Below are 17,697 nucleotides of genomic sequence, written 5' to 3'. Positions count from 1 at the left end.
ATTTCCTAAGGTCAGAATACAGGCCTGGTGATGACTGTAATTTCTGATTAAGGGAACAGTTTTCTAAATGCTTCTGTGTTCATCTTCCTGTGCCTTTAAAAAAAATAAAAATTTGAAGCAATAACATCCCAACAAACGATAAAACAGATATTGAAGGGCAGCAGTGTATCAGTCACAGTCAGTCTGTTGTCCCCTGGGACCTCTTCCAGGTCTGCTCCTTCTCGGTATAAATGAAGTGTTTAGTGCTTCAGTGTTTTACATAATGTTTTCTTGAATGATCTGAAAGGGGAAGTAGAAAGCACATTAGTTACATCTGCAGATGATGCAGAGCCAGAGAGCTACAGCAGCTGTAAGGATGGTGAGAAATTTAAATTCATCTGGGGAGCAGCAAAGTGCAGGAATTTACAAAGCTAAGAAAAAGAAAAAAAATTAAAATTCACTGTTACAAATTTACAAAATCACCTCGGAAACGTGATCCAAACCAAAGACATGTTGCTTGTCAAATTAGCTGAGTGAGGTGTTAATGATGTTTTCTTTCACTCCTGCAGTAAGCAAGAGCTGTTTATCTTGATATCCCACCCAGTTAAATGCTTGTTGTGGTATCCTGATCTTTAACCACTTCCACTGCATCTCCCTGGGACTCTTTGCAGTTTTTTCCCTACTGTGGTTTTGGCAATGAAGGACAAAGAACTGAACCGTTTCTTGCTTTAGTTGCAAGGAAAATCTTAGCAGTGTGTGGGGAAAACATCTCCTTTTTAATGATGCGTTTATCCCCCCACAACTCTTAATTTTAACAAAATTATGTCTGCGATTTACATGCCAAATTCAGAGTCCTTGGATGTAAAATTGATTTGTCATCTTCTCCTCAGTCAGATTTCCAGTTGGTGATGCCAGCAGGACTCCAGAGCAGAACTACCCAGAGATTCCTTTTTAATTTAGGTTGTTTTAGCCCTGCTTGGGGAATCCAGTGGAGCTTTTTGGCTTATCAGCCTCTCAGCACCGGGCTCCTGGTGGGGCAAACACCACTCCTGCAATTTGCCAAGATAGCAGCGTTGCTATTGTTAGTGCTGACATCTCTCTGTGTTAAATAGGTGCTGTAAAACAATTCCCCGATGGAGGGAATCTCAAGAATTGAAATAAAACTTCAGGAAAGGAAAGCAAATCTCAAGAAAGTTAAGGAAATTTCAAGAAAGGAAAGGAAATTCCAAGAAAGGAAAGGAAATTCCAAGAAAGGAATTTTCATGAAATGGAAGGACATCTCATGAATGGAAATTTAAGGAAAGGAAATGAAATTTAAAGAAAGGAAAGGAATTTTCACGAAAATGTGTTTTAGGAAAGGAAATGAAATTTCAGAGAAAAGAAATTCAGGAAAGGATAGGATTTTCCAGAATAGAAATTTCTCAAAAATTATTTTTCAGAAAAACGTTTAGGAAAATATAAAGGGGAGGGGAGGGGAGGGGAGGGGAGGGGAGGGGAGGGGAGGGGAGGGGAGGGGAGGGGAGGGGAGGGAAGGGAAGGGAAGGGAAGGGAAGGGAAGGGAAGGGAAGGGAAGGGAAGGGAAGGGAAGGGAAGGGAAGGGAAGGGAAGGGAAGGGAAGGGAAGGGAAGGGAAGGGAAGGGAAGGGAAGGGAAGGGAAGGGAAGGGAAGGGAAGGGAAGGGAAGGGAAGGGAAGGGAAGGGAAGGGAAGGGAAGGGAAGGGAAGGGAAGGGAAGGGAAGGGAAGGGAAGGGAAGGGAAGGGAAGGGAAGGGAAGGAATAGTTTTGGGCAAGGGGGATTTGGTACATTTGGTGTAACTTTGTGGCACAGCCACACAATCCAGGATCACGGAATGGTTGGATGCTCTGGGATGGAAGGCACCTTAAAGCCCATCCTTTCCATGGGCAGCAACACCTTCCACTAATCCAGGCTGTCACATTAGTTTTTTTTTTTTCAATTAGGGCTGTATCCAAACATTCTGTGTTTTCCTGGAGGTATCTGCAAATGTGCTCCCCACAGCTATCCTAAATTAGAGATTAGATGGCTGCGGGAAGAGCGGAGATAGAGAAGAACACTTGTTTTGCAGAAAACCTTACTATTTTTTTCCTTTTTTAGTTGATTTGTCAGCACCTGCATGATAAATTTAAGCCTCCTTGTGATGGGCTTTGCTCTGCTCAGCTGTGTGGGCCTCCTAGAAATGGTCCACAGTTTTCAGTGTCTATGACACTGAAGCAGAACTGTGAATTTTATTGTGAGAAAGTAGGTAATAGTCAATTGCTTTGCATAAAGCCTGAGCTGAAGGCTAAATTAAAGATTAACCATCAGTGTTTGACTTCAAACACCTGCAAAGATGGGTACATACTCTGTGTCCCTGTAGCAGTGCTGTTTTGGGGGTTTTTTTTAATAATTACAATTGCATTTGGAGTGTCTGCTGTGTGTCTGGTGTGATTTGGGTAGCACAGTGGTACCAGGCTTTCAGAATAATTTTATGCTACTCCCTTTAACCTGTTATAGGATTATGAATTTTTCATTCTTTTTGTGCAGTGAAAACTGTAATTTGTTTGTCCCAATTAAATATATCTGCCTATACCTGATCTGATCTCACTTGAATATATTAAGGCAGAAGACAAAAATTATGTGCTGCTCTCCTTGCTATTTCCTTCACGGTAGAAGGTTGTGATGCCATTTATCTGTGTTACTGTGCCTCTCTATCTCTGTGAATTCTTTATCCAAATAGCATGGTGGTGGCTTGCAAGTGATGAAAAACAGTTTCCTTTACACAAACGTCCATCTTTGTTAATGCTGTCAGACAGCAAGTGTGATATTCAGGGGGTGCACGCCAATCTGTGGGCTACTGATAGTGTAATCTAATTTCCAAAAATAAATTAAAAGCATCTTTTCATCTGTAGCCATCAGATGTAGGCCTGCTAAAGACAACAACACTTTAGAGACAGCACATGTGAATTTGGTGGCTAATTGGAAGCTAAACCTTTGGGTTTTCCACTTTTTGTGATAGGCTGACCTTGCTGAAGGAGGTCAGGATGGTATCATGTGTTGTGGCAGAGACTTCCACAGATAAAAGTTCCATGTGGAAAGACTGCTCCTTGTTTTAAACAATGACTTTGAAAGCTTTGTGAGCAGTTCTCACCGAGCCTTTTTCAGCCAAAACTTATGCATGAAGTGAAACTTGCATTTAAGAAAACTAACAATCAATAGGCATTTTTTAAATATATATCTTTTATGTAATTTTACATGCCCTCACAAGTAAAATAGGGGGAAAAAAAACGAATCAAACTGCATTTCTGGCTTTAATAGGTGAGGTGCCACAACACAGAGTGAACACTTCCCTAGTGTGTACCACTTACATTTATGCCTTTTTTTAAGATGTTATAGCTGTGTGTGCATGTTGAAAAAACGGGCAATATGTCTCTCTTGCCACAAAATTTATGTCAGTCCTTTTGATGAGAAGATGAGAGAGACAACCCCTTCTCCTTCTTCCACTCCCTCAAACTGTTGTGTTGGGTATTAATGTGTCTTCGCATGGTTGTAGCTCACCTGGCACTGCTTTGCGTGGATGGCTGAGCTATTCCTCCTTTAACATGACAAAAACAACAGTTTTCTGTTGTTTGTCCCAGACCAGGCAGAACAAATGTGTTCAGACCTCCTGTGTATCCTGTACAGCATCCCCATAGCTGAAGAAACACAGCGGTTCATTACGGGTCCTTTAACCTCACTGGCTTGACGAGGCTGTCTGTTTAATTGGAGTCCTTTTAAGATTAAGAACTTGCCTTCTGAACCCTGGAGGTGACATCTTTCTGGCTAGATTTTTCATATTAGCTGCATAAACCACAGAATCATAGAATCTCAGGATATTTGGGGTTGGGAGGGGTGTCTGGAGATGATCTGGTCCATCCCCTGCCGAGTCCTTCTCAACATTGTGGTCCTCTGGGAATAATTACCATGTAGGTTATTCCACATATTCCTCCATTCCCTGCATGACAAAACTGTTATCTCCCTTTTAACTGGAGGACTATAAGGTATTTCTTTTGCTAGTTAAAGATGTATTCAAGTTTACTGGAGCAAAGCCTCGGTGGAGTTTCTTGCACAGTTGAAATCACTCATTCCTTCCTTGTGTCTCAGTTCAGACTCGGATCTCTGAAGCTGCAGGAAGCCCCAAACCCAGCAGAGGTGATGAAGGAACTCATTGGTTACTGCCTGGACAGCCTGGGAAAGCTGCAGGCCAAAACTGAGGATCTGCAGAGGGAAAATGAAAGGCTTTTCAGCAACTGGAGTGACGTGGAGAAGAGGTCAGTTCCCAGGGGGATTCACAGGTGACACCCGAGTAACAATGGACAGAAATTTTTATTCATTTGAGACATGTTTTTAGCTCAGTTACTCACAGCCCATGCAATTGTGGATTTCCTCACTTTGACAAAGATGCAACTGATACTAAAAATTTGCGATTAAGGTGGTTTTAGTTTATGAGTTAAGAAAAAACCCCAAACACCTCAGAATCTGTGGAATTAGCTTCACTTTCTTTAGGAAGCCTTTTCATTAATATTATTTCCTGTAATTCTTAGGACTGGCCATGTAAATTATTTACATTTTTGAGTGGGGAATAAATTACTGTTTCTTTCATCTGTTTTGGTTTTGAAGAAGCCAGAATTGAAAAATGAGTGCAGTATTATGGGGAAAAGTACCATTATTTTTCAAGAGATTTTTGTAATTGCTGTTGCATTTACAATCTGAGTTGTCTATCATTCTCTAGTGAAATAATCTATGCTCGTTTCTGTTAGCATAGAACTCTTAGTGCAGAGCATTCGGAGATTTATCTTGCTTTTCTGTAGCTTTACCTGAAAAAACACACAATCTAGGAAGATTGATGAAAGAATGCAGCTAATTTGTGTTAATTTACCTTGAAAAAGAGAGCCAGCTTTTGGGAGGAGTTAGTTTTGTTTCCCTCTCATTAAAATGAGTAAGAGTTTCTCCTGACAGTCTCCCTGACAAGCTCAGGGCCTCCCTAAGTAGTGTTTTACTGCTTAACAGTGTAATTGAACAATAGTGTATTGTACAACCCGTGTTCTGTACTGCATTACACGCTGATGTGCAAGAGGCATTAGTGCTTGTATCAATTTCCATGGTGGGGTGGCACTTTTACAGAGTAACCCCAAAGAAAAGGAGGGAAAAGAAAACAAAAACAACAGAAAAAAAAATCGGAGTTGTGTGACTTTGTTCCCAGGGCGAGCTGGTGGACTTCTTTAGCCTGTTTATAGCTTTTGAGTAGATGAAAAATGGTTTTTCAGAATATACGCAGAAGGTTTTATGGTCACCAGTGTTTGGCCATGACTGTTAAATGCAGAATAAAAATAATTCAGAAATCGTTTTCATTCAGGAAGAATTGGGCTTTTTGGTTTGGTTTTTTGGGGGATTTTGAGGAGGGTTTTTTGTTTTGTTTTGTTCGGGGTTTTTTTGGTTTTATTTTTGGGGTTTTAATTTTTTTTCTTATTTTGTTGGGTTTTTTTTTTAATTTGGTTTGGTGTGGTGTTTTCTTTTTAAATTCATTTTGCCACAGCCCTGTTCTACCTTGCCTGCCTCCCTTTGCTGTTTCAGCTCCACAGGCTGCAGAGTTGCCTCGAGCTGAACAAAGCTGTGCCTGTCTTTGTTCGGGAGGCAGGAATTCAGGATTTACATCCTGCACCACTCACGGTGCTGAGTGGTGGAACATCAAATACAGAACTGCAGCCAGCAGCTCCCTCTGCTCACAGCCTCTCTCCTCAGGACTTCCTTGGAATTAAAACATAGCAGGCAGGCTTCTGAGAGCTGCTTTTGTGCCCCTTAGTCCTGGGGCACTGTGTGGAATTATTCAATAATCCCATTTCCATCTCCCTGTTTGAATTCTGTTGACCATCACGGGGGTTTTGGTGAGCAAGTGGCTGCCTGGGCTTGAGTGTGTGTGTTTGTGTGTGCACACCTCAGGGATGGATGAGTTAAAATATCAGAGCAGAATGGCTGTTTTCTTTATTTCATACAGAAAATTCAAGGCCAATTAGTTCCAGGCTAGGTTGGGCACTGGGGCTTGGAGCAACCTGGCACAGGGGAAGTTGAACTCGTTGGGCTTTAGGGCCCCTTCAACCCAAACCAATCTGTGATTCCATAATAATGGAGGTGGCAAATTTCAAGTAATAATAACCTGAAGCAAACTAATTCCTTGAACAATAAAAATCCAATTTCTGTTTTGGGCGTGGGGCATGTGTTTTGTTATCGGGCGTCTCAAATTTGTGTAGACAAGCCAAATTCAAAATAGCTGCCAATTTATGTTGTGGTCATCTGCAGTGACAGTATATTTAAACCACAAGCAGATTATAAAAATGCAAGCTAGGTACTTTGGGCTCGAAACTTCAGCATTAGCTCATCAGCATTCCATACCATTGCCAGTGCTGGGGGAAGGGCAAATCTGAAATGCAAGGGAGCAGTGCCCTGAGATCCAGGAATTATTTTAGAGCACTGGGAACAGGGATGAATATCAGAGATGCAGAATTCTTTCCTTCATAGTGTTGGATTGTGAAGGCTGCCACTAATAATTAAATGCCATTAAGTTTCATAGCTCACGTTCACCTCTGTAGAGCATGTGTGATTGCTCTGTGCTGGGTCAGCACTTAAAATCTTGGTTTTTATAGTTAATTTTTCAGTTTATTGTTGGTAATAGTCCCTAACAGTGTCTGGTTTCAGTGGGCTGTGCAGGACTTTTGATGCCTATGACCTTGGGTGCATTTTGGCACATGAAAAGCGTTGCAGAGAGAGACCTGAGAGGCACAAATTGGGAGGCACCACTCCAGCAATTAACCCCCACTTGGGTTCATCGTGCTGGGAGCTTGTCTGTGAGGTGAGCAGCACCTCCATTTGGCCTGGGGAGATGTTGTTTGAGGGTCACAGGGCACACTCAGGCAGCACCACGTGAGGAATGGCAATTAAACTTTGTGTTTGCAGCCACTGAGGTATTGGAATGAAACCCAGCCAGCTCTGCTCTGTGCTCAGGTGGTGAATCCAGAAGTTCCACAGAGCCACCCCACCTGCCCAATTAATGCATCTCTGTCCCCAAGACCATTGCCTTTTACCAGTCTCCTTTAAAGTATCAGATATGCCATAAAATAGTGTATTTTAAAGGCTCGTAAGTTGCAAGTCCAGCATTAATGTGATGCTTTTGTGATATTCAGTGTTTTGCCAAATTTATGCCATTCTGTGTCTGGAGGATGTATTTGGATATGGATAGCCTTGAATAATGGGGAAAAAATAACAAAAAAAGGTGTTAATGTAAATGAAAACAATCATATAAGATTAACTGATGACATACTACTAATTGGTTCTGCCCAGAGGGAAAAGTTAATATTCTAGTTCTCATATTCAAGATGCTAATTTTTTTTTTCTCCAGAGACTAAAGAAATTGGCTAGTCTTGCAGTTGGTTTCTCCACTGTACTACTCACAGTCCAGACAGCATCAGCTTCACTTCACTGGAAGTTTCCATTTACGTGGATTTTCATCAGGGGGTGTCTTTGCAGCACTCAAGGGCCTCACTGAAGTAATCTTAAGTGGCACTTTTTTGGCCAATTTAGCCACATTTCTCAATATTTGAATCAGTCTCAACTGCTCCAACACAAACCAGTGCCTTGTCAAAGTAAAGGCAGAGAGCAACCACTTTCCCTGGTTTGTGTGTGGGAGAGAGGATTATTCTACAGGATTTGATACAGACAAGATTAGCGTATTTTAGACAAAATCCTTTTCCCCCTCATTTTTACGTGTACAGAAATAATTAGCACCACGCCCTTCTGGGCCCTGCATTAGGGTTTGTGGTTCTTTGTGAATTGTCTATTTATTCCCCACTAAACAGTTAACTTCCCTTTTGCAGGTGGAAAGTCTCCTGATAGTTGATTAGTACCTATGATCTTTCATTTAGGAATTATTGAACTGATCTGTATGGTAATGATGTTCTGCTATTTGCATTTAAATTAGATGAATTATTTATCAACTATCAAGCATATCCCTAAAGCATTGAACAGTAGGCTTAATACTTCATGAGATTTCGCACATTTCACCACAACATAAAAATTGTGAGATTTTTTTTTTGCTATTGTCTTGCTTCCTACATCATATATGGTTTTGATCTGTGAACAAAATAATTAGTACTTATGTAGGAAGTCTGTTGAAATATCTTAACTTAAAAATTAATATTTTTTAAGTCTGTTTCATATCTGGGTTTATTAGCATAATATGCCTTCTAAACCTTTTTACAGCTTTGCACAGGCTAGTGAAAAAAATGTTTTTAACTTACGTCGATTTATATTTACCATGATAAGTAGGTTTATCAAGATGTTTATTTGTTTCTTGTGTACACAGCTGATAAAATGTTTGTAGTTCAACCCAAGGACTGAAAGGTTATGAAATTCAAAATTAAATATTAGAATATATAGAATTACATCTTCCAAAAATCACTTGATTTGTTCTGCTCAGGTTTTTTTGTATTCCAGCTTTCCTTATGAGACTTTATGCACCCATATTCTTCATTTAATACTCCCATTGTGCTTCCTTTTATTGACATTCATCTACCCACATAGATGAATACTAAATTTTTTTTTTTTATTTAAACCCTGAAGTATATTTTCCTCTGAAGATTTTAAGAGCTTCTAAGCATTTTTATATTTATATTATATTTATATTTTGGAATTTTCTTTTCGTTGTCAAATGTATTTCACACCAATGTGTGGTCCAGATTTGAAACCTGTCAAGGTGTATCATATCTGTTTATAATCTCATTATGTGCATCCTCCTAAGGTATGCCCACTGTTGTGATTAACCATTGAAAATAAAGAACATTTGACTGTTTAAATTTTAGTTGTCTCGGGCAGAGGTGTGCAAGAACCTACTGAAAAAAAAAATCATTAAGAGAAAGGTTCACATCTGGTAACTTTTCTCTTTTGGAAGCAGAGTTCATTGCACTTCTCTGTGGAAAAGCAACAACAAAAAAAAGCTTATTCTGGCCTGTTTCAGACACAGAGTGCTGGACCAGTCATGTGTGGTTTGGAGTGGGGATTTCTGGCTGGCCTCACGGCAGAGTTGTCTTCTAGGAAACAGAAGAATTGGTGTAACAGTTAATTTTGTGCTGCAGGCTGGAAAAATGTGTGGAAGCTAAAGAGGATCTGGAGGCAGACCTTTACAGCAGGTTTGTTTTGGTGCTGAACGAAAAGAAGGCAAAGATAAGAAACTTGCAGAAGTTGTTGAGTGAAGCTAAAGAATCTGCAGTGGATGCCAAATGCTCAAGGTATTTAATTTCCCTGGTGTGGTGCATATCTGAGTTTAGCTTAGTTCAGTTGCCATCTCCTTGGCCCTGACAGTGAGTGACAGTTCTTCCTGGCTGGGTGCTGGGTTATCCAAACCAATCCTGGAAGTCGTGGAAGAGGAGGAATCTTTCTGGCATCCTTGCAAGCAGCAGCATATTGCTGTGGGTGCTGTTGCCAAGAAGATGGATCTGTCCTGCTTTTGGCTTTGGGCTGCAATTGATTTTCCCATAAAATCATGTCCCTGCCCTTTCCATAGGTGGTGATTCCATACATATTCTCTCTGAATTATTTAATTCCTTTGAGAGACAAAAATACCTTAATTCCTTTCCCTTTCTTTTGATGTCTTTTAGGGATAGTATAGCTACTACTCAGATGGTTGTAAAGAAAGAAAACAACTATGATGCCAGCACTGATGAGGAATGTGAAAATCCAGCACGGGCCTCGCTGCCATCAGGTAAGACAGAAAGTATTGTCTTTGTGTTATATCACAGACAGGCTTTGTGTGAAAAAAAACCCTAAGGAAGGCAAAATACTGCCTGACAGATTGCTCAGTGACAAGCCAGCCAGCAGGCCTTAAAAATACCTCTCCTGGAGCAGAGTACAATACTGGCATTTTCAAATTAGAGAGGGGAGGTTTAAAAGCATGTTGCACGAGTGAAGGCACTGTCATTTCTGGCAAAGTGACAAATTACACACTTTGCAGAGCTAATGACAGTCTAACAGTATCTGAACCATCAACAATTCCATTTTAAATTCTAGGAATCATGATGTGCGTGCCATGATTGATAAAGTGTCAGAGGTAGCTCCTGACAGTTTCAATAGTGTTTAAAAAGGGGAAAGAGAGGAGGTTTAACAGCTATAAAAAGAGCTGTGTGCATAAATGGAATGAAAGTGTATTTATAGCAGAATCCACTTTAATTTGTCAAAGAATTTTTGGCCTTGTGAAGATGCTCGTGAAACTTAATCTGATGAATTTTTCCAGGACTAGAGCCTTGTAAAGTGTGTGGGATGCAGTGATGGCCCATTATACAGAACAAAATATTTAACTGTGAATCAGAATTTTGGCATGTTTGTGATAAACTAGTGGGAATACCCAGGGTAAATGCTATCAAAGTTTCAAAACTGCATTGATAGTTGCAATATGGTTTATATGTGTGTGTAGATATGTACAGGTATGTGTATAAAAATAGATACATAAACTTCCCTTCAGGTCTGCAAAGATTGCTGTGGGTTCTCTCTCTAGGGCTTTTTACTTCCAGCACAGGTAAAGGTAATCCAGACAACAATGTGTTCCTGTAAAACAGCAATTTTCTGTGCACGTGGGGAACTGGAAGTGTTCAGGACCCTGTTGCCAGTGGCAAATAGCTTTGTCACTTGTGTGGGCCTGTTTGGTGGGGAATTTCTGGCTTTTATATAAAGTAGGCAGAGCTCAGACAAGTGGAAGAAATTGTGATCACAGAAATAAATAACTTAATGCTGCACTGTGCTCTCCAGAGGTCTTTGCTGTCAGGTGGTGATTGTTCAGTTCATGTAACAGGATGAGAAATTTATTTTGTGGAAAGGCAAGGAAAAGTGGAAGGTATGGAGTCTTCTAAATTCAGTGGGGCCTAACTAGCTCAGTGAGAGTTTTGAGACACAGATATATATTTAATATTGAAAACAATACCCACTGTCCCTGCACTGCAATTATGAGGGACTGGACTGGAAAATAAACCAGCTGTGTTTTTATTTGACAAAAAATGCACTTTCTTTTGTCTTTGAGGCATGCAGTCCTCAGGGTTTTGGTCCTGACTGGAAGAGCTCAGATGCAAAATTTGCAGATAACATGAAGACCATAAAGTTAATGCTCTGGGTAACACTCGAGTTTTTCAAGGCAGTGGCACTGCTGAGCCCTCACAGTGAATATCCCTGAGGTCACTTGGTGCTCTTCCTGTGTGCAGAACTCTCTCTTCCAGTGAACAATGGGAAAGCACAGCTGGGTGCTGAATATCTGAAGTCTTTCCTAGAATTTTAACACTCTAAAAGAGGCAGACCATGTTTTTCTGGGGAAAATAGTGATTCAGGGATGAGTAGAATGAAGCTACACGAAGCATCAAGAACTGTAAGACTTAAAAGATAAGTCATAATATTGGGTGATTTTTTTTCTGTTTATCTTAGTTCTCCTATATCCTAGACCATAATTTTATTTCTTCCCATTTTGGACTTGAAATGTCATTGCAGGAGTCAATGAGAATTAGAAGATCATTGAGGTAGTTTTAGTAGATACTGGTGAAACCCACAATCAAGAGAGAAGATCATAATTTAAAAATTTCTTTGAAGAAAAGTGAAGGCAGGTGTGTGTATGCACACATAGATGTACAGTAAAAGTGCATTTGTATATGTGCCTGTCCAAATAATTCACTATTTAGTGAAAGGGCAGCAGTGCTCAGCAGGTGATTGGTTTGTGTTGGGAGGGGAAAACTTATGGTGGTTCCATCACAAGATAATTCTGCTCTAGCAGCTCATGGGGATGTTACACAGAAGCTGTGGAATCCAGACAAAATAATTTTCAAAATCATCATCATTAGCAAAATCAGAAAAAATAAAATTAGTATTTGTTGAATTGCAGAGTTTAAAATTCTGTCTGAAGGTTTTCCTTAATCACCAATAATTGTTCTTCTCTCTGAATTTTTGGGACACTCAAATCCCAGGGTATTTCAGTGGATATGGAAGAAAAACCTGCTGATGTTTATTAAAAGAAAATTGAATTACTTATTTAGTTATCAGCCAGGTGTTGATCTGATGCAAATATTGTAATGACCCCCTATGAAGGAAAATATTAAAAAAATCAGTAAGAATGATTAATTGCAATCTTTGTTTAGGGGCAGAATCTGGAGCCTAAAAGTTAACCTAAATTTTCTAATTTTTTTTTTTTTGGCATTTCTGGTACTCTTTGTAGGTTTAATTTATGGTTTGATTTCTCACAACAGTTTCTGCTTCATAGCTTAAAGCAAAGATCAACTGAAACATGGTAGTGATTTCCTTGCCTACACACTGATGTAGTTAATGCTTTATATTGTAAAGAGAGAAATTAAAATTGAATTAGTAAGTATTTCAAATCACTCAGAAAAACGGCTGATGAGAATTACACCCCTTGGAAATAACACAATAAATAATAATACATTTATAAATAACACTGTGCCCACCGGGGTGAGTGGGTGACTCAGCGTGGTGCCACCACACTGATGCAAGATGTTTCTGTCATTTTAGGATACAGAAACACTAATTCTGTTTAAGACAACCCACCTGTTACAGACTCCTCTTTCTTCCCCTCTGCACTGAATTTTACTGGTTTTGTTTACTGAGCCCTTCCTCCTAGGGATCCTGAAATTACTATATCAGGCTGATAAATCATAATTTGATGTCATGGTCAGAAATAATGGCTTTGCTCTGCAAATCAACTCCTTTTATTAGTGAAAAATTTTCTAGTGAGGCTTTTAAAGCAGGAGCAAGGATGGGATAAATGTTCCACCTCTCTGCTGCCTTCCCAGGAGCTTGAAAGGTAGATGGAAGGTCACAGTTTACTATTCACAGTGCCTGGAAAGTGACCAGAAAATAGAATATTATTCCTCCTCCCAGGTATATTACAAAACTGCAGGGAAATATTTAATTATTGCAATCTATTGTAGATACGAAGGATAACATAGCAGGTGGGACGTAGGCAATGGAAGAAATTGTTTTATGATTTATTGCTGTTATTTTCGGTTATAAATGCTATTATATGTGTCTGCCTCTGGACAAAACAAGGCTGCTGTGCACCAATTTACAGTCAGATTGCATCCTGTTTTATTTTCTCTTGTCCCTGAATTCTTTAGTTATATTTCACATTATAATTGGTAGGAGTTACCTCTCCTTAGGGTAAGGAGGGATGTCATGATCAAATAAAACTTTATGGTCTGTGTTTCTTGCCGAGGTGTGAGGAAATATTCCACATTTCCCCAGACATTCAGTGCCCACACTTTTCTGCATGTTTGATGATGAGGACAGGTTGAGAATTGGTTGTATTAAAATCTCTGCAGAGCCCACATTAAATAAGAGCAGCACCTTGCCATCTCCCACTGCCTCACCATGCAAATGTTCTCACCCCTTCTATTCCAGCTCCTGCCTTGGGGATTGTGTGTTATGCCCTCAGGACTTTGTGGCACTTTAAATTTAATTAGCTCTCCTGTGTAGCCCAATCCACTGATGGCTTGGTGCTGCTGGTTAATAAGCTTTGATCAAAGTTAATAATAATAAAAAAAGCCTGTTGTAACAGCACCCGGCTTTGCTGTGCAGTTAAAGTCCCATCTGTGAAGGCTTCTCTTTAAAAGTCTGTTTTTAAGGAGTTTTAGCCATTTCAGTTTGCCTCGGGTTTAAATTATTTCTCTTTTTGTCAGGCTGTAATTGAAAATGGTTCATCCTAAGGAATAACCTCGTTTCCCTTTCCCTTGAAGCTGGAGATACTTTTTCTTTTCTTCTCCCTGAAATCTGATACTCATTTTTTTCCCCCCACAACCTGATGGGCTTATGCCTCTGAAATACTTGTGGTTGCCAAACTAGTTTCCCTCTGTGTTACACCAGGTGTCATGGTCAAAATACATTTACAGTACAAGTATCAAGATGTTCCGTGCCCCTTTAAAAATCCTGTTGTGAGTGTTGCACTAAGAGGAATTTGCAACACATTACTTCGTCATTTTTCTATGAAAATTATCAGAATTGCTTATATCTCTGCATATTCTCATACACATCTTCTTTCTGTTCCTGCTCCAGGATTTAAAATGATGAAGCTGAATGTGGTTGCCCCAAAATGAGTCATTATTCAATGAAATTCTGAAATCGACAGAGTCCAATTTATGCTTTGCTAAGATTGTTGAAAGTTTAGTGATTGATCCAAAAAATTAGAGCAGCTAATGATCACACTGCACAGTTAGGTGCAACAACATTGATTAATGTAAATTTTTAAAATGTTTGTTGTTGTATTATCCACATACTACTAAATGTTACACATGAAAGAACTTTTATTTCTTTGGTGAGTTGTAAGATGTTTTCAAGTGCTAATTTATATCTGCATAAATCATCAAATTAACTGCCTTTAATATATTTAAGTTAAATTGTAAGACCCTTATTTTAGAATAATTTTCAGACCAAGCTGTTGATTACAAGCTTGATGCATACCCATGAATCTAGTGTTGTTTTGTTGTTTTTTCTCTTCTCCTCAACTGAAAAACCAAGTTAATTTCAACAGTTCATCAATGGGTGCTTTGAACAGAGTGAGCAGGTGAGCAGGAAACTCCTGCCAGGGGTAATCCCCATTCCAGGTTCTGTTTCTCCAATCCACAGTCCCTGCATTTGTTTAGCACCCAGGATAAGGGTTCCTTTGCGATCTGGCAGGGATTATTTTTGTTACACCAAATTATTCTTCAATAGTTGTATTACGGACCACAAGAATGACTGGGTTTGGTGCACAGTGAAATGCAAACCTGCCCAGGAAACCTCTGTCACACAATTTCATTTTGAACTTTATCCTCCCACTGTCCCAGCTGCTCCAGCCTGGCCTTGGGCACTGCCAGGGATCCAGGGGCAGCCCCAGCTGCTCTGGGAATTCCATCCCAGCCCCTGCCCACCTTGCCAGGGAACAATTCCTTCCCAACATCCCATCTGACCCTGCCCTCTGCCAGTCACAATTCAGACAGGAAGAAAGAGCATCAAAAATATTTAGGCATATTTCATGATATACTGAAAGCAAGATAATTGGCATGCAAAAAACACAGTGCATTTTAATTCCCTTCTTGGAAACACGTCAGTGCTTCAGAAGAGTTGGCATTTGCACTCCAAGAGCACCGTTGGCTCTTGGAGAAGGATCCTTTCAACAAGGAGAAGAATTGGTTCTTGGTGAAGAAAGGTTCTTAAAAGGATGCTGAACACTGGGATAAAAGTCCTTATAATTGGGATAAAAGCCCTTATTTTTCAGCTGGGTTGTGGGCTGCCTACCCAGCAAAGCTGGCACACAGGGAGCAGCACATTCCAGCAGAGTTTGCTGTCACCTGTAACAGCTCCTCTGATGCTGAGTGTTTTGCACCTTCTCAAACCCCACATTTCCTGTGTGTTTTGAGTCAGGCACTGGGCAGTTCCCCAGTGCTGGGTGCACAGACCAGTTTATTTTTCATTTGGAGTGTGGCTCTCCCTGGAAGTGCATTTGCTGTCGCCACCTGTGCAGCGCTCACTGCCTTAATTATCTTAATGACTTCCCATCTGCATTACAGTGTTTCATCCCAGCAAACAGCCTATGCTGATTAAAAGCTGGGTTGCTCAAGATTGCACTGAGCCCTGTGGTTGTTCCCCTGATTTATTGCTTTTCCAGGTTAAAGCACACGTCCCTGTTTTTAACTGGAAGTTTTCTCAGCCAGGCTGCGCCCTGTGAGTCTGGTGGGTCTTGGCTGGGTTTGAGAGTTGGTTTCCCTGTTTGGCTTTGCTTCCTGTGGCCCTTTTGTTGTGTCTTTTATTTGTCTTTCCAAGCCCAGTGGAAACTTGATGGAAAACAGATTTTACACCTAAGGAAATGTCAAAGTCATCACACTATCTAAAACAGGAATAGAAAAAATGTTTTATTTCAATGCTCTAAAACACCTTTGAGTTAGAACAAGACTTCATATAAAAGTCATGAATTAGATACTCCCATAAACTTTTTTTTATTTATTTCCCTCTCCTCTTTTCTAATGTCCTGCTTATTTTACTGGATATTTTTGTTATTTACATCCACCTCAGGTAAAAGATACTGTCCTAAAGTCACCTTCCTAGCGTCCTTAAGCTTTTATTTTTGAAGTGGCACATAGATCAATCTAAAAGACGCTGAGAGTGAGGTGATAAAATTGTACTAGAAAATTTGCATTACTCAATGAAAGGCATAAATGATGGCACTAAACTGATACACAAATTCGACATAAGTCACTTGGCATATTGCCAGACTTCCTGGAAAGGATTGTAAATTCTGAGTTTTGTTGTTTTTTTTTTTAATCAGGTGGAGAAAGAACCCAGTATATATGAAACACAGTGAGTGTGCATTTGCCCAGGCATACAAATACCTCATTTATTTACATTTTTAAAAAATATCTGATTAATTGTACTTTGTTAGGACACACAGAACATGCTAACGTTACAGAGAGAGTAAAATCCATGAGGTTCAGAGCTTTACATTTATTTAGAAAAACAGGTGCAAAACCCACTCTGGGCTTCCTGAGTATGACACCCCTCTCTTAGAAACTAAATATCTAACTTTTGTTTTAAAAAGGTACATTTAAATAAAAAGAAGCTCAGAGATGGATTCATCTTTCTGCAGTTTTCATCTCCATTTCACAAGTCTTTACCTAGCTTTGCTCCTGTTCCTGTGAGTTAATAGGTGTGATCGTGATCACTGGGGACCAATCACACTGAAATCATTGAGACATCTTTTAAATTCTTCCCAAATTTAAACTCAGTAATTCATTTTTTCCAGAGAAGGTATCCTTGTAGTCAAGCTGCAACCCTTTTCTTCCCTTGTAGCTTGTAAAAATGTCAGTAATATCTCATTTATATCTCATTACCAATTCTGTCATGTGTAAAAAGGCACAATATCATACTTGATGCAAACAAAAATTTGGATTCTCTGTGAGCAGTTCAGAACATACTGTTCTGGAAATCTGGATATCTAAATGTAAATTAAAATCAGTGACCATCTTTAAATGTCTTTTTTTCTTAGAATATGGGGTAGAATTTAAATCTTGTTGTGTAGATATCGATTGTGTCCAAATTCAGAGTAATTAAAATGAAACAAAAAAGCTACATTACCATACATTTTTATTATTCAGTATTTCTGAATATACTGAGAATATAATAAAAACTAAAAATTGGCATTGATTCCATGACAGTTTTTCTTAGCCTGTCTTAACCAAGTAACTGCCTCAATCATTTGAAAGCCACAATCAAAATAAATTAATCTTCAGTGTTGATGTTCAGGGCCAAAAACCAGTTTACTATGCCTATGTCAGATGACTCCCACTTCCCTTCCAGGGCATTCCTTTATTCAGTTTGAGAGCAGAGTTTTTGGCATTTTTTTTATTTAATAAGGATATAAAACTTCTTCAGCACCAAAGTGAATACACAGCTCTTTGGTAACTCTGCTGGTAACTAAAACTCTCAGCTTTCAAGAGTACCAAAGCAATTTCCATGATTTAATGGGTTAATCCATCAGTGGCTTGGAAAGAAATTGGGTGCAACCAGTCCAGGCAGGACCAAAAGTCTTTAATTTTTGTCTCTGTTACAGTTGGAGAAATAAACTCAGCTTGTGGGAGAACACCTTGGAGCAGGGTTTTGTGTCGGCTGAGACTGGATTTT

The 17,697-nt window shown here is 39.6% G+C and overlaps 1 protein-coding gene across 2 annotated transcripts in view; it reads left to right on the top strand.

Moving 5' to 3' along the window:
- XRCC4 (X-ray repair cross complementing 4) overlaps positions 1–17,697 on the top strand; it is a 144,249-nt gene that overhangs the window by 53,047 nt on the left and 73,505 nt on the right. For both annotated transcript variants that reach the window (XM_072922879.1, XM_041711056.2), the window contains 3 exons: positions 4,117–4,283; positions 9,138–9,290; positions 9,660–9,763. In XM_072922879.1, coding sequence (XP_072778980.1) covers positions 4,117–4,283; positions 9,138–9,290; positions 9,660–9,763 — 424 coding nt within the window. The remainder of the gene's footprint in view (positions 1–4,116; positions 4,284–9,137; positions 9,291–9,659; positions 9,764–17,697) is intronic.

Source organism: Taeniopygia guttata, chromosome Z (assembly GCF_048771995.1).
Source record: "Taeniopygia guttata chromosome Z, bTaeGut7.mat, whole genome shotgun sequence".
NCBI classification, from domain to species: Eukaryota; Metazoa; Chordata; class Aves; order Passeriformes; family Estrildidae; genus Taeniopygia; species Taeniopygia guttata.
This window is presented reverse-complemented; position numbering and strand designations above follow the sequence as displayed.